Below are 23,479 nucleotides of genomic sequence, written 5' to 3'. Positions count from 1 at the left end.
CTGTGGGACTGAAAATATCAGAGAAATTTGTCTTAGTTCATAAATAATGTCGGCACACCCAAGAGATCTATAAGTTTCACATACGATTTTCATTTAAAAGAGGTCAACACTTCCCGCGAGAGGGATCCCTTGGAAATTTTTAGTCAAATCATTGACAGGAGGAAATTCTTACACCGATTAAAAATACGAAGGCTTCACTTCTTATTTACGAGGAGAAGGAAAAGAAACACTAAAGCCTGCTTTACCTCAAAACCGCCAACACAATTAAGCAAAGGAAGGAAACAGAACTACCAACCACAGGCAGCTGCTTGCTCACACACACACACACACACACACAGATATATATATATATATATATATATGTAGCGAGAGAGAGAGAGAGAGAGAGAGAGAGAGAGAGAGAGAGGAAGAAGAAGAAGGGGTCAACCCTGCAGGTTCAAGGATTGGGGGGCTTTGGAGATGGGCAAATAGAAAAGAGCAAAAATAGAGAAAGAGATGAAAATGTTTGCATCAGGATTGTGTCTCTCTTTCTACTTTTGCTCATTTCCATCTGCCCATCTCTAAAACCAGGACACCCAACCCATGAACCTAAAGGATATATAGTTCCTTCCCTCCACCCTCTTTTGAGAAGAGGGCAGGAGGGAGAGGACTTTGTGATCACCCCTGTGCTGCGAGGTGATCTTATGAAGGAGCAATCTATATATAGGAGTGAGGTCAACGAAGACTTATTTTTTTCCTTTTATCTCTCTTTGATGTTCTTGCTAGGAAATTTATGTTGAGAAACGGATGCCATATATAATATTGCAATTTCATGGTCATTTCAAGCTGTTTCGTCCTTGAGGAGGATTAGACTTGTCAAACTTACAACTTAGCACCCATTCATGCTAATGCTAAAGAAAGCGAAAGGAAAATGATGAATGTGAAACCATTGTTGGCAAAACTCCCACTCACGTTGGTTAAAGATCACCGGGTCAAAAAGTTGGTTAAATCATATAGTGTATGTTTTTCATAAGTAGATAAAGAAGGTAAGTTTGTGAGGATTTTATTTTTTTATCAATTAAAACTGAATAATAAGTAATGTAAGTATTTGTGTATATTTAGTAAAGTTTGTGATGTTTCACAATTCGAAAAATAACGGCATTCAACAACTGAAGGCAAAATGACAATCCAGCTGGCTGCCGACTCATCAAACCTATATAGCGGTAGATTAGGAGTCAGCCAGGGCATGTATTTACCTCTAAAATGACAATCCCTCAAAATGAAAGGCACATTGCGCAAGCTTGGCCTGCGTGATAAATTGCAATTTTTACATGCATGACGATAACGCCAATAAAACACAAGTGGTCGAACATTCAGCCAACTGCTGACCCAATCAGAACGTGAATTAGACGCAATGGCCCCATATTTATACAGTTAAAAGTGCATTTGAGTTATTGACGACTCGTTCAAAGTCACTGCATCAGCAACCCATGCCAATCCACGTCTGAAGTTTCAGAACATTAAATTTTTAGTTCTTGAATCCTAATACATCAAGCACGTTAAACAATTAACCTTCAACGTGGTCCCATCCAGTGGCGTAGACGCTGGGGCAATCTTGAATAACCATGATACATATCTAATGTGGTTACTGACCAACAAACACGCACCGGGCGGGGCTCCCTTGAGAGGCAGGTCCACGCACCGTGTGTGACACAACACGGAGAGAAAGTTCTGCGCCCTCCTCACTAGTTTGGCCGGTTAATTTGACATATATATATATGTATATCAAATATATATATATATATATATAGCGTTTTTCAAGTAGTGATATTATATACAGGGGTTTCTTTTTTTCATTTTTCTCCTACGAAGGCAAAATTGGCATGCTGCTTCCACCTTTTTTACCCTCGTTGGACGATCGTATCAGCCGCTCTATTTAAGATTATCAAACCATCCTACCATCACCAAGATAGAAACAGTCGTTAAAATACCTCTCTCTCTCTCTCTCTATATATATATATATATATATATATATATATATTGGAAAATTAAAAATGGTGACTCTCTGAGTGATACTCGTCATTCCAACACAGGTTTTTGCACGTTACTTGGGACTACTTGCATCTCATGGTCCGCTAAGAAACAACCAACAGTTGCACCCTCTACTGCTGAAGCTGAACATTGTTTGCATGGCCGCTGCCGTTGCACGGGTTTCATGGATTACTTACATTCTTAAATCAAAGCCATTACCTAGTGTTATGTTGTGATAATAAGATTCGTAGCCGATCATGAGCCCCTCATATCAGAGAGTGGTTGAGCTGGACTGATAATAGAATGAATTTCAATCTACACTGCAATCAAGCTGTGAATAGAGGAGGTTCTTCGTGGACGTAGGTGATTGCCAAACGAACCAAATAAAACAGGCTTCTTCTTTTTTATCTTTTTCGTTCCTTGCAAAGATTATGTTAGGATTAGCAGTAAGTCGCAAGACCAATTTATATTTTGTTCTTGCCAATTAGACGAGTTGTGATAGTGATGAAGCCGGTCGTCTAGATTTATTGTTGCTTTCAACGAGAATAAATACTAGTGGAAGAATGGACAAAAGAGAAAAACAAGAGAGAAAAGAGACATCACCCTTTCTATCACTAAAAACCAGTGATGGAGAGGAAAAAAGAACAAGAGAGAGAAAGATTGGTCTCCATCAATGAAAGAGAAGGGAAAATTGGCAGGGCCACTTAACTTGGGAGGTTGATGGAGGAAGAAGTAGATGTCGGCCGGTGCAGGTAGGCTTGAATATCGAGTCAAGTAACTAGGATTGGACTCAGTAAAGCTCGTCTCGAACTTGAGTTCGTTGACAGGGTTCACAAACGAGTCGAGCTTGAGTTTTTATAAGAACTCATTTGTTTAACCAAATCAAGCTTCATTTTTTTAACCAAAACAAGCTCCAGTTCATTGAAGTCGACTCAAGAAAACTCGACTCGGGCTCGTAATGCATCGATCCATTTATTTCTTTTTTTGTTGTGAGAGATGTAGAAACAAAAAAAAAAGACCATATATGGCTACATTAAGTGTATATATATATATATATATATATATATATATATATATATATATATATATATATATATAACATTTAATGATTGATGACTCTATCTCTCCCATACAGCTGTCTCTCTATCGCTCTCCCTCTCTATCGGTCTGTTGGACCACGGCCCTTCTCTTTTTTTTCTCTGTCATTATTCATGAAGTTTTTGCCTGGATAAAGTTGGCGGTAAGTTCTGGTTGATTGTTCAAAAGCACAAAATTACACATTAACAAATTAATCTTCTCTGACATATATAAAAGGCCAAAGTGTCATTATTGCAATCGCTGAAGCCAAGTCTTCTGTGACTTGCTTCTAGCTATGCCATTGATGAAGAATGCCTTAACAAACACGACTATATTCTGCATCACTATTCAAGTGTGTCACTACTTGTTTAGTCACAGCATGCAAGTAAAGATTTTTTCCATTTACTGTGGTCTTTTGCTTTCATGTTAGTAATATTTGATTTCTCATAGCATCGGTTCAGTAAATTAGAATACCAAGACCTATATAAATATCAGAACTCATGACCATTCTTAAACTTTTCACACAAAAAAAAAAATTAAAAAGAGAATTAATGAAGCGTGGAGCACTAGCGCGCGGTTGTATGTACAGTTCGAAGAAAATTATTGATGAAAAGGGAAATGCAAAAGTCAACAAGTAGTGGCAGTGATTGTTGAGACAAGTTGAAACTACTCAGCAAAGTATGAAATGGAAGCGTGTGGGAAATTAGCATTTGATGTTGACATTTTGAATTTTGTTAATTAGTAGTTGTATGGGAAGACTGCCAGGAAACCAGAAGTAAGCAGCTGGCGTGCGTCCCTCAGTATATCTTTCTTGGAAAGCAATGGAGAATCTTCTGTTATGTTTCATAAACAGAGATAGATCACATTCCATAGTCATTTTCATGTCATTTCCTACTTATTTCCGTATACTTTCCTACTATACTTCAAACTAGTTTCTTAAACATTTCCTTTCTAGCTTCCCATATGCTTGTATAGAGAGCTACGTTTCTCTCTTGTTGCTAATTTTGTGGCAGGGAATTCCCATCTCAACTTGATCGCTTGCTTCCTAATATGCCTAAAAAAACCAAGCTACTCACGTTTCGGTTTTGCTTGGTAGCTTGACTTGTGAAGGGGCTCATCACTGAGCAAATTAATAAAAAGCTCTGCTTGTTTGCCTATTCCAGTAAGTGGTCGGCTGCTTGCAGCGTCATCTCGATCGGCTTGTTTGGCCTGGTTAATTAAGATATGTACTACATTCATGCTAGATTCCTAGTGCCTTCCGGAGCTCGCACATGTGGGTTGCATCGGAAGTAATGTGTGACAGAAGCCCGATTAATTCCTCTAGGCGCCCTGGGGAATCCACTTCTTATATACACTCTATATGCATATATAAGAAGTGTATATAAGTGCACATTTGGCAGTCACGAACTTCTAATATTATCGTTGATTTTATGATCTTAACTATTACAGAAACATTTCCAAGACCAAATTTTTGACAAAAAACAAACTGGCAACCTGTGTTCTGTTCATCTTTGCTCACGGCTGCAGCTCGCATTCCATTCGACTCGGCCGCTAGTTTGCTTGATCACCAGCCATGTTATTATTTACAGGCTCAAACGACATCTCTACTAGAATTATTAAAGGAGAAAGAGAAGGTGGTGCAATTAGATCTAAGCTATAGCTAGGTATCTTGTTATTATCAAGGGCCGAGTTATAAAATTTTGACGGGGTACCAGTCATATTTAAATTTTTTAAAGGACAAGGGGCACCATTATGCAAATAAAAAATTGTGTAATAAATAATTTTGTTGGATCTGCTTGGACAATTTCTCACACAATGCCCACAGGCCACAGCCTCTGTCCCTGCTTGTTATGGGACGACCCATTGACCTGGTCAGACGAAATTAAGCTGTGGAAGTTTCAATCTGCAAAGAATGATCGCCAAGACTTCAATCTCAATCAGACGAAATTTCCCAGAAGCCTGAAAGAGGAACACGGCGTCATTTTGATTCTCTTCTCCGTGCACGCACATAGCAGGGATTATTATGCCCTCTGATCTCTTTCCTGTTCTTTTATCTCAGAAAGGGTGGAGAAATGGAACTCGTCGTGTAAATCTTTCGAGGTAGGCAAAGGAAATCAGCGAAAACAAACGGAGAGGGAAGGAATTCTCAGGCAAGTATAATTTTTCTAGCGATCGCCTCTTTCTCTATTTTTGCACTTTTCCATTTGCCCAAGATCCTTCTCTGTGAGCATGCTGAGGACAAACAAAGAATATTGTTAAGAAAGTTAACTTGGAGGCTGAAATTCTCTTGTTTTGGCATTCATAGCGTGTTAACTTTTTTTTTCTTCCCTGTCATTATTATACTGCAGATTTAATATTGTTCGATACTTTTTCTTGTCTTCAATTTGCCATTAGAAACTTAAACAAGCTTCTCAAGGAGATTATAAACCCCTATGCCAATACAGTAAGTATCAGCCAAACAGGCACTGATAGAGGGTGATATTAACAATAGTGCTTTAAATTCACACTCTTAGCCTATTGCTATGGCTATTGCTGCAAATAGGTCTGATTCTGTATGGAAGTTCTCACACTTTTTATTGTATACATGAAGCCTGACTGTGATTATATTTTTATATGCAGTTTGCATGTCAGGGTTTGTTTCTGCAATTAATATTTCTATCCGAAGCTAGGATTTTGCCATAGATAAAGTGGGGTTAAGCAGAGATTTGATAGATTGCGCTGGTAATCTGTCCCTAGTTTTGATTTATTACTTTCTTCAGCCTAACTATTAAAAGTTGAACTCGTTAATAAGTCAGATGAAGTCGGGTATTACTTTGAATCATGCAAAACTCACACAAAGAACACAAGATTATAGAAGTTTCTTCTTGTTTAGTCCATAACGTCCTCGCCTCTCCTTCTCAACGATCAACCCAAAAAGGATCTTCTTTGATTTTTTTTTTTTATTTATATGGGTACATCATCTCTACAAATCATGGATCTTTATTTACAAGAGATTTGATAGGCCAAAATTTTCAACAGGATTTATTTCCTATTTTGTTTGATACAGGTCGATCATTGTCTTCACTTCTCTTACCATCATCTTCTTTTCTTATCCACGGCTTGACTTTTATTCACATGCTTTCTCAGGCCAATCTCCCTGAGATTGAGCTTGGATCTGATCCAGTAAACTTAGGCCCAGAAAGTCTAGTAATGATATCGGGTTTATGTGATCGTCAAATTGTTTATATGTAAAATCTTTTGAATGCAAAAGATAGGTGATTTGAAAGAATGAACTAGCCTCAAAGTTTTAGAAAATGATAAAAGATGACCTAACCTGTTGGTACAAGGTTTGGCTATTGTTAGTGTCTTTACCATGGGTAACCATATATATATATATATATATATATATATATATATATATATATATATATATATATATATATATATATATATATATATATATATATATATATATATATATATATATATATATATATATATATATATATATATATATATATATATATATATATTCAAACATGCGTGAACCTAATGTGCCTATATGAATGCATGATTTGACTTTTGAAATAAATCAATTTTGAAAAAAAATTGATGCTTAACCTAAATTCTAGAAAATGCATAGTTTAGAAATCATATAGGACCCACAGGGTTTTAGAATTATGTGAAGTATCATTAGAAACTCTTTGATCATCTGGTGCATGCACGCATGCAACCTAGATCTGCATGATGCATGATTTTGAAAAGTGAAGAGATGAAGTTTGTTTTGAAATGCAGTTTAAAAAATGATTAGATCTAAACTTTGAGATGAATTGAGGTTCAAAATTAAAATTGAGGAACATTTAGGTCTATGGAATCGGATCTTATAAAGGAATAATTTCAAGTCATCCCTCATAGTTGAGTTTTTGACTCCTACGAAAGAGGGAAAAGTAAGAATTTCAGCTTAAAATTACGTGTGGTTAAGGTCATGAAATTCATTTATAATGAAAACAAAGGCTTTTGGCTGGACAGTCTTTTGGAATTAGATTAAAAGAGGTTAAAAGAGGAAAATTATAATGAAACAACTTAAAATCTTAGTGTTGGGATGCGTTTGCACTCTAGAACTGGCTTAACCAAAAGGTATACCGCTCTCAGACTAAATGATCGGTGGGAATAAATCTGGTGCTTGGATCTCGAGGAATGATACTATGGATAATGTGACCCTGGGGATGAGTTATAATCATGGTAACTAAAAAACATATAGGTGATAGGGGTTAGGAGAGATCTAGGAAAGAAAACCAATAGAATGGTGACCAGATTCACACAAGATGCCAGTTTGGCTCTATCAACCCAATAGTAGCTCTGGACAACATACGGGACAAGTTTGACCCAAATCTAGACAAAACAGAGACCCCAACTAGTAGACTCGCTAAGGAATGGATCATATTAAAAAGCTCTAAATGGTTTTGAAAGGGAATAGAGATCCATTGAAGTCACATCTCGGTTTTTATGAAATTCTTATAATGCACACATACATATGGTGAAAAGATCACAAATATTACACGCATATATGCTCAAGCAGAACTCCTTAGAAGATCAGATTTATCATCCATTATTTAAAAAGGCTTGGACTCCTACATCAAGTTAGACAAGGTTCCAGATCGGTTATAGTTCTAGTATCATGATATGCCTATATACTTGAACTAAGTCCACTATGTGTGGTATAAACTCAACCATATGAGTTATTTGGTTCAAGTTAACTTTGTTCTTTTTTTTCTCTTTTGCTTGCTTATACCCCATACGATTCTCTAAGTTTGAGAAAGAAGAACCATTTACCCAGTTCCGCTCTAACTGTTTGACTCTCCTAATGCTATTATTTAGAGGGGAAATCCCACAACATGATGACTGAACTGAGGGTTAGAAAATTTAGAAAAAATGATCACATGTACAAATAATTGACTAAATGCAATGAGACCTAAGATGTGGGTAAAAATAACAAGAGAATCACCCCTTGTTTTCATGCAACTCCTAAATGAGAGGTGTTATATATGTTCCTAGATCTACTTGAGCATGCATAGTCTGTAACTATCCTAATTATATATGAGATACCTAGTAGGTTCTAGGGTTTAGATGACATTCGAAGCTTAGACAATTAGCGAATATAATCTAGTCAAATAAGGACAGATCTCATAATAGGCAACACTTTTGTTGGTATGCAAAATTTTCATCTTACTTGTAGGCTGTCAATTGGAAAAAGTTATGTTCGCCTCTATTGGATTATGTAGAATAACCTCAATAGATGGGAATAATCGAATCTGATCATTCCTTTGGAGATAATTAGACCAAAGACCATACTAAATTGTTTTGATGTTTAAGTGTTCGAATGGATTTTATTCCTAAATGCATCAAAACTAAATATGCATTAAATTTGAGAGACCTTGTAACACCCCAAAAGTTTAGTCACGTATTGAAGATTGTGAGAAATCTTCAATGGATTATAAAGAGGTTGCTAAAGTTGTTAGTTTTCTTGGTTCCTAACCTTTTTGGTGTCGTTGGAATCTGCCAAACTAGGGGTACAAGCCTGGAGTGGATTGGATCATTACGTAGGATCATATCATGGTTCAACACTCGGACTTGGGATCCCACACGTGCAGATGTGTGTACCTTAAAAAGGTAAATTGTAACACCTCGAAAGTTTAGTTTCATATTGAAGATTGTGAGGGATCTTCGAGGATTTATAAAAGAGGTTGTTAAAATGGTTAGTTGTCCTTATTCCTAACATTTTTTGTTAATGACACCCAATTGCCTTTTAAAAAGCTTGATTTCATGAAAATTGAATTTCATTCATTATTACAAAAAAAGTTAAAATTTAGGTTGTTATTGTGGTATCAGAGCATGCTTCAACACTCAAACTTGAGATTCCACACACACGAATGTGTGTCCCTTAATGAGGTGGATTGTAACACCCTAAAAGTTGATTATGAGAGATTTTCAAGGATGTATGTTCGCATTCCCAAAAATTTTTTGTTTTTAGAGTGTTCCAGAAAAATTAGATTTAATGAGAGAAAAAGGAGCTTGCTCATCGATATGAGGATTGATTGTTCCGGGTGACTTTAGTGGGGGTAACCAATCCAAGAGATATGTTTATTCTTGATGCATTTCACTCTATCTTAAACATCTTTTTATTTTAAATGTAGAGTAGTGTTTGAGAAAATGTTGACGATTTGATGTTTCAAGATTTTAAAAAAGTTTTGAAGAATCACTTGATAATGTAAATCATTTTAATTTGATAAATTTTGAATTGAGAAGTCCTTACAAATATTAATTGAAAACTTTTGGAGCTCACTTTTTGGAATCAATTTAGTGTTCTCTTAACACTTTAAGTAGGCTTGACATTTTGCTCTAATTCGGTTACTACATAATTAGAGTTTCATCTTATCTTACTTAAGTTATTTTAGAGATGTGTTTGTAATCATTTGTGATGTTAAGTGAATGTAAATGCATGAATGCAGTTATCCTACATGATTAAAAAGAAATCATTCATTCCTAGCATGACATTCATCTAGAAGCATTCCTACCATCACATACATCTAATTTCTTATTTTTATTTATAAAATCGTCATGAGTATTTTTATGAAAATAGAAAAGTTTTTGAAAATGGAATGAGGTTGTAGACTATTAAGCATAATTCTAATATTTGATCATTACTTGATTTTTGGTCTTGGTGAAGTCAATAAATAAAAATTTAAAACCATAAATCTTGGAATATCCAAAAGAATGAAAAAGTTCAAATACTTTCATAGAGATAAAGAAAGACAGAGATTTTAAAGATCATCAAATAAAAGATTTAAAAAGATAGAGATATAGTATCTTTATATGTATTTTCTACGTATATACATTCATATATATATATATGTATACATATATGCACATGTATGTATATGAAAACTTGTGAAAAGAAAACATTAACTCAAATGAAGAGGGAGAATGAGATCTTAGAAAAAGAGAGAAAAAAGGAAAGAGATTTTATAGGAATATATATATATATATATATACACACACACAAAAGATTCTAAAAAGGGAAAATGGAACATATATATATATATATATATATGCATTCATGTGTATATGAAAAATTCATAAAATAATATATTAAACCATATAAAAAGAATAACAAATAAAGATATTCATGTGCACGTATACATGTATAACATGTATATATGTATATCTCTTCATGAGGGTTGAAATCAAGAAATGACTTGAGAATGTCCAAGTTCTATTTTTATGTAGGCTGGAGAGGAACTTAAATTCATGCAAGAACCTAAGCTAAGTCTCCAAGATCTCATTAAAGAGCGTTCTTGCTTTAGAAAATCTTTTGAAAATTATAATTTCAAATATTTTCATACATGAACATAAAATATAATTATTTTGTTTATTACAAGAAGATATACTTTTCCCCATTGTTAGGTATGAAAGAAAATCAAACACCGTAATAAAGCACTCATTGGGATTCCCAATCGAGTGATTAAGAAAAAAACTAAACGTGAGGATGACATAAAAATGCATTTTAATATATACACATTCGTAAATAGTTTTCTCGGGTTGGACTATTCTCAACCTCAAAATCAACATAATAATAAAGAAAAATCTCAAACCAGACTCTCATTCTCACCGTGCATTTTTTCATTAATTAAAGAAAATTAACACATCAAATATGAGCATCATTTCAAACATAAAAAATGAGCAAACAATATAACAAGCATATTTCTAGAGATAAATGAAGGAATAGAATCTATTTCACCTTGTTCATACTCCTGGTGCACTCCAGAATAGTTCTTGATTTCGAAAAGGAGATTTGAGGGTTATCTTATATAGTCATGAAGAGATGAAGAATGGAGAATGTAAGAAAAAGAAATGGATTGGGATATTGAATACATATCTCTAACAAGAATGATTTTTGAAGACGAATCTCTTATTTCGGATGATCCCAAAGCTTCCTCGAATGGGGGGGCTTGCTCCTTTGGAGAGTGGAAGTTGTAAAAGCTTGCTCTCAAGGTTGAAGAAGAAGAAAAGAAAAAGAGAAAAATAGAAATAGAGAGCTAAGGAAAAGTCTAGATTTCAAGTGAGAAAGCACTAGAGGTTTCCCCAAGGATTAGCTCATGCCCAAGGGAGAAGATTGTGATGGTGTTTATAGAGAGTTTTAGAGCCAAAACTCAAAATTTAATTTTTTTTAATTTAACAAGATTTTCATGCGAATTCTAAGTATTTTTGGATGATTTTCATATTTTTTAGAGAATAGGTTTTGACTAAGTGGGATTGGCCATTAGCCTGCAAATGCTCCTTTGGGGGTGTTGGCAGGGCTAATGCCCACCCAAGAGAGCTAAAACCGGGGCGGTTTTGACAATAAAATGGAGCATGCGCTGCGTGGCGCATCGGCGAATGGCGCGCGGCAGCGTGTGATGCTATCGCACGCCAGGTGCAACAGCACTTGGTGCATCGGTGAATGGCACGCTACAGCAGGCATAGGTGGTCCTGCGCTATTGCGTGCTGGGTGGTCTAGTGCAATGGCATGTGAGAGATAGAGTCGTGTGGTCGCGCGCGAATGCACGTCGCACGTGACTCGCCAGCGACTAAATTTTTTTAAAAAATTTAAATCAAATAAAATGAATTAAATAAATAAAAAAGAAAAAAAGAAAGAGTTGTTTGTATATAAAAAAACATTAAACCATTTTTTTTAAATGTGTATAAAAATGATTTTTATTTCAAATGGGAAGGCCAATTCCGTTTTGAGTGACTTTGGGCTCGTTTTAAATTCGAATTGGGTCGAATTGGTCGCCGACGCGTTATAGTGAGTGGTTCAAGCTCAAAACATATTTTTGGTCTGAGAGTGAGCTATAAAACAAAGGGACGGTCCATGTATATTTGGGCCAGCTAAGTGTTAGGGTTTCATAATAGAAGGTTCCAATGTTCGATCACATCAGACCTTCGGGTTAGGAATCCAAGGGGAGGGTCAACTTAGGGTTTGGCAATTCTAGTGTTTTGTGGTGAATATGTTTGTAGGTTCTAAGATCAGTCTTGATTTGACCTCAGGTTAAAGTTTAAATCTAGGGTTTATCTTGATGATGCATGTTCCTAAGGTTTTTGAATACTAAGTTTCAAAAAGGTTTGATTTTGAATATCATTTTGGAAAATGTGAGTTCTAAAGTATGTTCAAATGGAGGTCAAGTGAAATTAGGGTTTTATGAGCCTTTGCTATTGTCAAGAGCACAATATTAATTTTATTTTACTTAACTTCTAAATGAATTGTGGTGTATATTTCAATCGTGCAGACCATAATGCATCTTGTAAAACATGGTGTAGATATATTTTTAGATCTAAACAATTAGCTTTAAAAAGAAACTATAAGCAAAAATATAATATTGAAAAAAAAAATCATACAATAAAAGTAAGAAAAGAAGAGGGATGCCCCTAACCTCCACCACCTAGCTAGGAGGTAGAATTTAAATTCTATATCAGATAAATAGGAAAAGAAACTAGCCTAGAACATAAGAATCAAAAGCAATCTATCTTAGACTAAGCAGAAAAGAAATGAATAACATAAAGAAAACTAAGGAAACAGAAAATAACAAAGACATAAAAAAGAAGAAAGAAAATTACATGAACCTGACGACTCCTACATACCTGACCTAGGCCTGAACTGGAACCTGACTCACAGAGCCCTGAGTCCAGGTGCTTTATTTGTCGCTTTTGCAACTTGAAGCAAAACTCAATGCAGGCTTTTAGAGTGAAAATAAAATTTTTAAAGCACTTCGTTGGAATTGCTCCCAATTTCTTTGCCATAGAGTAGTCTTAGAATTTGTCTCCTCAAGGGAGAGGGGACAACCTCTTTTCATAGTGTGTGGAGAGAGAAAAACTCTCTAAGACGGGCAAGCTTGACAAAATTTTGCTTGGGAAATCATGAATTTTGAAACTTAGGTTAATTCAACTAAACTTAGGAAACAACATGCATTAAGCTTGTCTTTCAATTGTCTTTTCAATACTTCATACTTGATTTTCCATAAAAATGAGATCTGAAACTCGTAGACTTCAATTGAAGAGTTCTAGAAGAATATTTCATGCTTTGTTCATCAGTTTAGATGAACATTTTGAGAACATATGTAGTGCAAATACTTGGGCTAGGTAGCTTCAGTTCAAAATGACTTTAGACTAAGTAAGTTCCATCTTCAGCCTAGGCCTAACCAGGTGCGGCCTCAACTGACCTTGGTTCTAGGATCATGGGTTCAAATACATGTTACATATGACCTAAACTTAGGTATATTAGACATAAGACTTAGGTTTATACAGGAAAAATGGTATATAATGCATGTACTGAAACTAGATGATTTTGCCCAGATGTGAAAAAAAGTTTCGGGGTACTTGTATGCTCAGTCTAATCTTATCACATCATAAATATACATGAAATCTACCTAGATTAAAGTTTCAAATCAAAATTCTACCTAGGTTTAAACTTTCAAATCAAAATTGTTTTAAAAGCGTGTTTGGAGAAACAAAATAAAATGAAAGGTCAAAAATTATATTTGTTTAGTTGTGCAAAGGAAATGAATGGAAATGATTTAACTTGATTGATAATAATTCCCCTAAAACTCCTATTTTGATTGTAGTAGTTTTCTATCTCTCATTCGCACTATATATATATACGCTCTCTCTCTTTCTCTCTGTACAATAAGCCAGTCAATATGAATGATAGATTGAAAAGTCATACACTAGAAGCTGGCTCTCCCAAATGATTTTTCTTCCACACATCCCAATTTTATGAAAAAAGAAACAACAGATATAAATAAATTTTTGTATATAAGAAATACAATATATCTTTTTTTAATAAATATATACTAATCTATTATAGAATTTATTTTTTTAATGTTAATTTGAAAAATATTTCCTCCAAATTGTTTTTGTTTTTTAATTTGACTGGTCATTTTCAATTATATTCATATTTATTTGTGTGCACGGTACATTTTGGTTAAAAGTATTTGGTTGAACTAATGTCATCTCTCTCATGCATATGTATATGTATGTGTAGGTAACTTATAATCTGTTTCTTCTTTCTTGGGTTTGTGTATGTGTGTGTGTATTCTAAAAATAAGTAGATTTAATCTACCTTTCAACACAAAAGGTTTGATTCAACGTTTTATTGCATAAAATAAAATAAAATATGTATTTCAATAAATTATGCCACCATATCATTCAGATTAGCAGAATGATAAGTCATAAGCAAAATTATTCACAATCAATTTAGGCACACACACAATATTTTAATAAATTATGCCACCATATGGTTACATTAATATTAGCAGAATGAAAAGTTAAAGCAAATTTGCTCATCATCAGTTTGGACACACACACACAGTATTTCAATAGGTTATGCCACCATATGGTTACATTCATATTAGCAGAATGATAAGTTATAAGCAAATTTATTCATCATCAATTTGGGGGCACACACACACACAGATAGAGAAAATTCATGCACAAAGTACATGGAAAACTTACCAACTACAATGGCATATTACAGGAACAATTTATGTTGAGACACAGACCATCAATTTCAAGTACCCAAAAACTATAAACAAATATTTCAAAACCAATTCACTACCTATGTTTTTTTTCAGGCAATAAATTTTGTCAAGATTATAAACATCATCTATCTAACTTTTTCCTTCATTTCCTTTCTGTTTCTTTATCATCCAAACACAATAAGTTTGAACCTTTCCATTTTCTTCTTCCCTAATATGTATTTTATGAACAAGTACTTCTATCTTTCCCTTTTCTTTGCTTCTCTTTCACTTCATCCCAAAAAAGAAAATCCCAGAACTTTTTAAAGGTGGGCTTCTGAACCGTTTTAAAGGTGGGCGAAAGTTGGAGGAATCTTCCTCTGTGCATTTTCTTCCTTGCAACAGTTCCGAGAAGAAGGAGCTCTGGTCCGAGAAGGAGAGAAGAGACGGTTATCCATGGGTCTCTGCGATTTGATCCTGGGCAGGATGTTTAAGGTCCTTGTTGTGGTGTCCATCTTCCTCTTTGCCGCCGTTACCTACTTTCAGGTGCGAGTCAACGAGAATCCTCTAGATTCAGCCTTCTCTGTGGCCGTGTTCATCACAACTATGATATCGATCGCGTTCACTTTCTATAGCCAATCACTGTCCGAGAAGGAGAAGGAGCGGAGTGTCAAGACCGTCGTTGGCCTGTTCACGTTGACGGGCGCTGGATTTTTGATTAGGGCTTGGATGGTTGTTCCCACGGAGAGGGCTTGGGTTGTTCCCCTATCCTGCGTTGTTCCGGCGGTCGCTGCCTTGGCCTTTATGGTCCTTCACCGCAGGCTTGGTGGCTTGGAGGCGGGCAAATAGAAAAGAGCAAAAATACCTCATGTGGGGATTTGATTGAGATCGTCTTCATCAAATCGCCTCCTTTTCTATCTGGGATCATCGTTTTGTGACATCTTTACTCGTCAGAAGGGTGTGGTTATTATACGTTGGAGAATAATTTGGCTTTCAAAATATGGTTGACTTCTATGGTTTGTGATTGCTATACTTTTGCAAACGGTACTTCTGGTAATTAGTTGATGATTTGAAAGAATAGCTGCTTATATTTGTATCTAGTTAAAGAAAAAAATGAACCAGCTAAGCATAATGGTACCAATTATAATAATGACTCTATTCTCGTGATGTTAAACTACTTGCTGTGGGATATCTGTTTTGTCTTCTTCATCACATGATATGCGGGAATCTTTCTATTTCACTTTAACTCATGGATGTGTAGTTTAACATTCTTTCCGTTTTCTTTCCCTTCTATTTTCCCTGTTTGTGAAGAGGCTGTTAATATTGACTGAAGAATGCGTTATGGTTTTTCTCAACAGCTCATACCATCCTATAGATATAGTCATTTTGCTAAGATAATGCTTTTAAGCAATGTTACTGAAGTGACTGTCAAGCTCCATTTTTTCTGTATGGAGAAAACTACCTCAAAAATGTTAAGGGGATTCCAGAAATGTGGGGTGAGCAGAACGCTTTTCTAGTACATGGAAATTCTGACTCCATCAGAATGCAAGGTTCTCAAGCAGAGCCTTAGTTTCTCCTATGCATTTTGCTTGTGTTGGTTTATGGCCCTAACCTTGCTTTCTTCATTTCATCCATTCTGATGGATCCTCTGTGTGTCTAAGAGTGATTATGAGCTTTGGCTATAAGGGGCCATATATTCCTTTGAAGAGAAAAATAAAAGTTGGTGTGACTTAAGTTACGCCGAGATGGTGTCAGTATGGATCATTGCTTTGTGGTAGTGCATATTAATTGGGTGGTAGGCAATCACAGAAGTAAAGTAACTGGAAACTTGAAGGGAATTAATAGATCAGTGGATTGGTCAGTCAGTTTAGAATGAAGGGAATGACCCTAATGTTTCCAAAATGCCTGATAGACATGCAACACCCTTGAGTGGACTTCCATAATTTGTTAACTTTCTGGTTGATTTTTAGGAGTTTCAGTTCAGTTGATGCATGCCAATGCAAATTTTGTTTATTGATTGTTTGATAGGGTAGTCTAACCATAAAGTGCTGCCTGTGTGTATGACATTGAACCCAACTCCCAGCTATGTGACACGGACATTGCTTTTTTGGTGCCACACCCATGTCGATTTCCTAGTCAATGAGAGTCAGATACAGTCTGCACCTGATAAAAAATGTCTGATTTTGACACGCACTCGACCTGCATCAAATACAAATACAAGTCGTGTGTGGCCAACCTGCATTGACTCTACATGTGATGTGTCCTTTTTTTTATTTTTTTAATCATTTGTTAAAACTTAAAAAAATGGGCGTTAGGGCTTCAACTCTGATTTCAGTAGAAGCCCTTCGCCCCTTCCTTGCTGTGCGTGTGCTCCCTCCAACCTTCTAGCGATCCTCACAGTTTTCCAGTGACCTGAGACTGGCGGCTATCTTCCAACAACCGGGGGCAACCTTCAGTTGTTCTTTGCTGCAGACAATTGGGGTTCTTCAACAACCTTCAGTCCGCCCTATTCATCGTCATCTCCTATAGCGGCAAAGGGTGCTGGGTCTCCACCCAAACCCATTGGAAAACAGACTCGACCTCCTGGACCTACCAGAACTTGACCACCCGGATTCCATAGAGGAGGAATCGCTCCATCTATTCAATTTCTTGCTGCCCACTGTGTAATTTTCTTTCATTGTTTGTCTTTAATTCAATTGTTGCTTTTGTTACCTTTATCTTTTGGGGATGATTCGATCTTAACTTTGATTGGTGTCGCTGCAACTCCATTTGGCATTTGCATTTCCAGTGTTGTTCTTCAGTTGTTTTTTGTGATGCTCAGGATTTTATAATTGTTTTTTCTGAAATATGTCATTGTTTGGTTGTTGTTTTCATAGTATACATTATACAGTTGTGAGTTATAACTCTCTGTTTTAACATTTTGTTTTACAATTTTACTGCTGCTTCATATCGTGCCATTGTGGTATACACTATACACCTATACAGTTCTTATGTTCTATGGTATACACTGCAATTGCTATGATGTCATTCACTTATCTGCCACATTAAGACAGTCGACAAATTTTAAGGTGCATGGCTAACAGTTTGTCTTATTAGCATTTTTAGATGCTCGTTTTTGAATCTCCTATAAAAGTATTAAAGTTCAACTCACAAATTTTTTCCATACACAAAAAAAGCCAAAATTTGCAACTGATATATTGTCGAGTTATAATATATAATATAAGTTTTTGTATATATGCAGCCTTGTTCTTCTTTTCAAGTTTTGATTTTAGTTTCTGCTTCTATGATTCTAACAATTTTTTGGCTCTATATTAGTACATTATATTACTAAATTAATATATATATAATATATTATATATGTTGTTCTGATATGCTTGTATGCAAGTATGTTATATACATTAATAACTAAATTGTAATAATAATATATGCATGCTCATGCTGTTATTTGTAATGTCATGGAGTTTTTTTATATATGTTTAAAATTTATATATGTTATATATACTCTAGTAAATCTACATATCACCGTATCATCATAACATATCATGTATATCAATTGTCATAGTTTTTTGTTACTTTGTAATTGGATTACAATTGTAATGTTATTGCTTCATGTATACTCTTATATCAACTTTAATTATAATGTGGTTACATTAAATGTTCTTAAATTTGAATTTTCCATTCTGAAGGTAAAAAATAAAATTTGCACGATGGTTGACAAAAGGAAAGGAAAGTAAGTTGCTTTAGATTCTCTAGCAACAGGTTCATCTAGTGTGAATGATATTAATGTTTCAAAGACTGCTTCACAACTTGGTGAAGCATATGCAAGTGAAGAAGAACCATTGTGGAAAGAAAAAGTGGTCACAAAAGATGCAGGTAGTGTTGATGGAAATGTATGTTTTGTGTATTCACATTGTCAAATTTCATTTGTTGGATCTTACACAAGAGTGAAGGCACGTTTGATCAAGTTGCCACATTTTAGAATTCAAGCATGTAATTAGATATTTATAGAAAAAGCTAGAGAGTTCAAGAAGTTGCAAGACCATGCTGATGCAATCGAAAACTACAAGAAAGCAAGTGCTAGTCTGACAAATGCTTCCATGCTTCCTAAGACAGTTGATAAAAAAAGAAAGACTACAAAGACATGTTTAGATTTTTTTTGGAAGAGCAGAATTAAATAAATTAGCTGTTAAAATTTTCTTTTCTAGTTGTATTCCTTTCAATGTAACTACAAATCCATACTGGAAGAAGTCTGTGACACACTTGCAAATATCAATTTAGCAGGATATGTGCCTCTGAGTTTAGAAAGGCTGGGAACGTCACTTCTTAAGGATGAGAAGAGTGATGTCGAGCAAAGTGTATTAAGAATGTTCAAATGGAACGTGACTGGTGTATAAATTATCTCTAATGGGTGTATCACAGACAACGCTGCTATATGCCAAAGGGCTGATTGAGTTTAAGAAGTGATTTTTCACACATCTTTTGGACCTCATGTGTTGCACATACTCTAAACTTAGGACTAAAGGATATATGCAACCCTCCAAGTTAAGAAGAACATCCTTAGGTAGGAGTTATTTTCATGGATTGAAGATTTAGAAAGAGATGCAAAAAATATCAGAAATTTCATTGTTAATCACCCGCGTACATTGTGTCTTTTTGGAAGTTATTTGATTTGAAATTATTAAAACTTGTAGAGAGTCAAAGACACATTTTAATTCTGCAGTTGTCATGTTGAAAAGAATTTTACGAGCGCAAGATGCAGTTCTTCCAACTTGAAGCTCAAGTGCAAGTCTCTTGAAAAATTTTAACTTGTCCTTAATGTGTCTAAGTTTAATAAGTCAAATGTCTGGTATAGTAGACTAGGTCATTATGGCAGTTACTTTTATCAAAAATTAGTTATACATGGAACAACCACCTAGATATGAAAGGTGATTCATGGGGATATATGTGTAAGTTAAAAAGAACTATATATGGGTTTAAACAAGCCTCTAGATCTTGGTTTGACAGCTTGGCTATGGAGATTCAAAAGTGTCGACTTTCGAAGTTCACAGTTAGGGCATTTATTCTTTCTACAGTAAGTCTGGCGTCTCAACTCTCTTAATTTATGTTGATGACATCATCATTACGGGAAATTCAGAAATCCATATAAATGTGGTGAAGAAACTCTTGAATAAGAGGTTGAAAATGAAGGATCTTGGGGACTTGAGATGTTTTCTTGGCATTGAAGTTCATCGAAAAAAGGCATGATGTCCCTCTTGCAGCATAAATATCTGCTAGATGTGTATGGGTAAAGCAGGGATGAATGGGGACATGGGATAGTGACCCTGATGCTGACCCCATTGAATATTGGAGTCTAGTTGGAATGTCCAATATCTAACCTTTACACAACCAGACATTGTTTGTGTTGTTAACCATGTATCTCATTTCATGCATGAACCCCACACCTCACATATGGAAGTTGTGAAACACGCATTGAGATATTTGAAAGGAATAGTAACAGATGGGTTGACCTACAAGTACAGTTAGATCTAGTAGGACATAAACTGATTGTACACAATGATGCAGATTGGGCAAGAGATTATGATGAACGGTGGCCAGTCTCAGGATGTAGTGTTTTCAATGGAGGAAATCTAGTGTCATGGAACAACAGAAAGCCGAAAGCCATGACTTGGTCCAGTACTGAAGCAAAAATAGGTCAATGACTGCGGCTACTACTGAAGTAACATGGGTGCCATATCTTTTGGCTGAAGTTGGAGAAAATATCTCCTATTGTAGTCTTATATGTGATAATCAAAGTGCTTCAACCTTATTCATCGCAGCCGTGCTAAGCATACATAGATTGATCTACATTTTGTTCGACACAATGTCGAAGAAAAAGAGATCAAGCCTCAATTTATCTGCACCCAAGATCAAGTAACCTATGTCTTCATTAAAGGCCTCACTAAGGAAAAGTTTGGATGTTGAAAAGCAAGTTGTTCATGGTTGACACTTTGAAGAGGGGTGAAAAAGTATATGGGTCTGATCCATATCTGGATCCAATATGCTTTTGATATTAGAGTCGTGCAGTCCAGTTTTAGGGCTGGGTGCCGTGACGTCTTTTGTAATTTATGTTTAAGTGCTGTTGTTTTTTAGTTAATGGGATTCTTATTAAAAGACAAGGAGGACTAGGGCACGATAGAGTTGGAGAAAAGGAGGCTGCGGTGCTGCTGGAGATGTGTTGTCCACAAACAAGGAAATGGACAAGCAGTAAGTCATGCTTCAATGAATGTCTTAACGGACAAAGAGCAAATTGTTGGTTGCTTCATCCACACTCTAGGCGAGTTGAAGTGCAGCGACTGAATGGAAGAATTTGTGTGACTTACTTGTCAAGCAATTTTATGATCTTCACTCAGGGTATGCTATTGAATAACCTCTTTTACTTTGTTCATAGCTTCATAAAGGCAACCAATAACAAGCCTAAATCAACTAATTTAGGACTTTGACCAAGGTATCTTGGTTCTCAATAATTTTATATATGACTTTCAAAATTGAATGTTCTTAGGCTTCTCCATCGTGCATGTGGGTACAATGCCTATTCTTATGAAGACAACAAATTGTGTCATGCGTTTTTGTGATTCATTGTTCTTTACGTTAAAACCATGTCTCGCTATGCAGGATGAATATGTTTACTTTCGTTTTATGTTATTAAAAGTGCTATTTAGAGCCTAGATGCTTAAGGGAGACTAGGCGCATTAGGCAGTTTAAAGATAAAAAAAATTGTGAAAATTAAAAAAAAAGTTATATGAATAAGCAAATTTAATCACGTTTCTATAAAACAACCACCCATCAGTTTCTATATCAATTCACATACAATTATATATATATATACATAATCCATTGTGATAGACAGTTGAAAAAAAAAACAAAAAAAGGTGATGGGTGTTTTCATCATTTAGTATTAGTCCGCACCTCTTTCTCTTTCTTTTCAAAGTTGATATGCAAGTTGTTATTCACCTTTTTGAAAATGTTGCGTTACATACGTCCATCTAGACCTGGAAGCAAGCTACAACCTCGGAGATGTAAGGGTATTACCGTAGGAGTTCTATGCCGAATGCAATTTCCTTTAAATTGAAAAAAAAATGTTGCTTTAACGTGGTACCTCATGATCAGTCAATTAAAATGATTGAATAACTCATTGCAGCTCATGTAATCCTTATATTTAGTCGATCTGTATATTTTATGGTTATATGTATGGGCATGTGTCGTCAAAAGCTTGCTTAGCCCTTGCACTAGACTCTCAGGCCTGATTAATTGCTTTTTTAGGTGACTTGTCATCTTAAAATGCTTGGCACTCAATAGCTGAAAATTTTTTTCTAATGAAAGAATAATATTTTTCTTTCATATTGTTCCTTTTTCTTCGTTGGATTTTTTTCTACTTTTGTTTTTTTTAGAATTTTCACGTTTTTGGTGTTCCATGTTATTTTGTATTAGAAGTATGCGTGTGCAAGTACATTTATAGTCTTATTTGTGTGGATGCAAATATAACATTGTTAAAAAAACATGGGTTGCAGGTATGGTGGTGGTGGTGATGATGACATGCGTGTGTGGGTGTGGATGTTGTGGGGATGGGTGTGAGTGTGTTTGTTTGCATCCAAAAATTAAGAATTAACAAGCTACATTTCTATTAGTTATCTACTACATGTTTACTCATTCATGACTGAAAATATATTTTATGATTTCTTAATAATTCTTCATTATTGCTTTTGTGTCATCAATATGATCAAGATCTTCAAGCGTAAATTTATAATTCCAAATTTTGGCATGCGATTGGTCCTTTGTTAGCTGGGTCGGCATGCTAGGGTAGGGATTGGTCCATAGTTGCATTGACCAAGTTGGCCCTGTTGACTCACTGCAGACTGGCGCATGATTGGTTGGGGCGGCATGTAGGAGAGGTGGTTGGTCCATGATGGCAGGGGCCTGCCCATGTGGCCTGTAGAGAGGGCAGTCTGGCTGATGTGGTGGCCTTAGGAGGGCTTGGGTGGCATTCAAAGGTGCTAAATGGTCCAGCATGGCGTTCACTAGGCTAGGTCTTGGCTCCCCCATTGGCTACGGCTGCATCCCAACCCACTGGCTGGTCCAGCGTGGCAGAGTGCAGCCAAGAGGCTGCCCTATTGTCGAGTCAAAGAAAAGTAGTGCTCGCTATGCACCCAGGCGGCATGCAAGGCCACTGACTGATCATGGCATTCACTAGGCCCGGCCCTTGTTGGCCATTGGCTAGAGCGTCATCCACCCAATGTAGGGTGTAACTAGGAACCCTGCCTGGTTGGCAGGTCAAGAGGTAGTGGAGAGTGCCTATTGCCAGTTGATTTAGCAGCTTTTGAGGGAATTAAGCGACCCATGGTGGCATGTGGGATCCATGCAGGTCGGTGTGCTGGCTGGCCCAACATAGGTGACAGCTCCTTAGTGGTGGGCCCGTCCCCTAGTGATACGGCCCAATCCCCGCTCGGCCATGATGGCCGAGGACTGGCCGTATCTCAGCCATTTGGGACCAGATGCAAAGCACCTCCTAGTCCTTTTCAGAGGCCAGCCAACACGCCAGGGAGGCTATCATGCTCTCAGACACGATGGAAGGCGCCTCTCCCATTCCTCAGAGGTCCTCCCACATACTAGGGAGGTTAATCGGCCAGCACAAGGTGGAATCGAGGGCAGAGGCCGAAGTCGAGGCCAATACGGATGGGTGCCGTATTCGGCCTGCAGAGGTTAACCTCGGCTCAGCCAAGGAGACTAATTACCACTCAGCCATTCCGCATGCTAGGGAGGCTAAATCATCTCCAGCCAAATCCCCTAAACGTTTTTGTGGACAAGTGAGGCTAATCATCAGGCGAGAC

At 36.2% G+C, this 23,479-nt stretch overlaps 1 protein-coding gene across 1 annotated transcript; it reads left to right on the top strand.

Annotated features, from left to right (window-relative positions):
• The first annotated feature begins 5,130 nt into the window (after window positions 1-5,130).
• Window positions 5,131-15,792, top strand: LOC126410444 (uncharacterized). Its single transcript, XM_050080021.1, has 3 exons — window positions 5,131-5,237; window positions 8,635-8,736; window positions 14,969-15,792. Exon 3 carries the CDS (start codon window positions 15,072-15,074, stop codon window positions 15,462-15,464), a length of 393 nt encoding a protein of 130 aa, XP_049935978.1. The 5' UTR covers window positions 5,131-5,237; window positions 8,635-8,736; window positions 14,969-15,071; the 3' UTR covers window positions 15,465-15,792.
• The last annotated feature ends 7,687 nt before the right edge of the window (window positions 15,793-23,479 follow it).

Source organism: Nymphaea colorata, chromosome 10 (assembly GCF_008831285.2).
Source record: "Nymphaea colorata isolate Beijing-Zhang1983 chromosome 10, ASM883128v2, whole genome shotgun sequence".
In the NCBI taxonomy this organism is placed as follows: Eukaryota; Viridiplantae; Streptophyta; class Magnoliopsida; order Nymphaeales; family Nymphaeaceae; genus Nymphaea; species Nymphaea colorata.
This window is presented reverse-complemented; position numbering and strand designations above follow the sequence as displayed.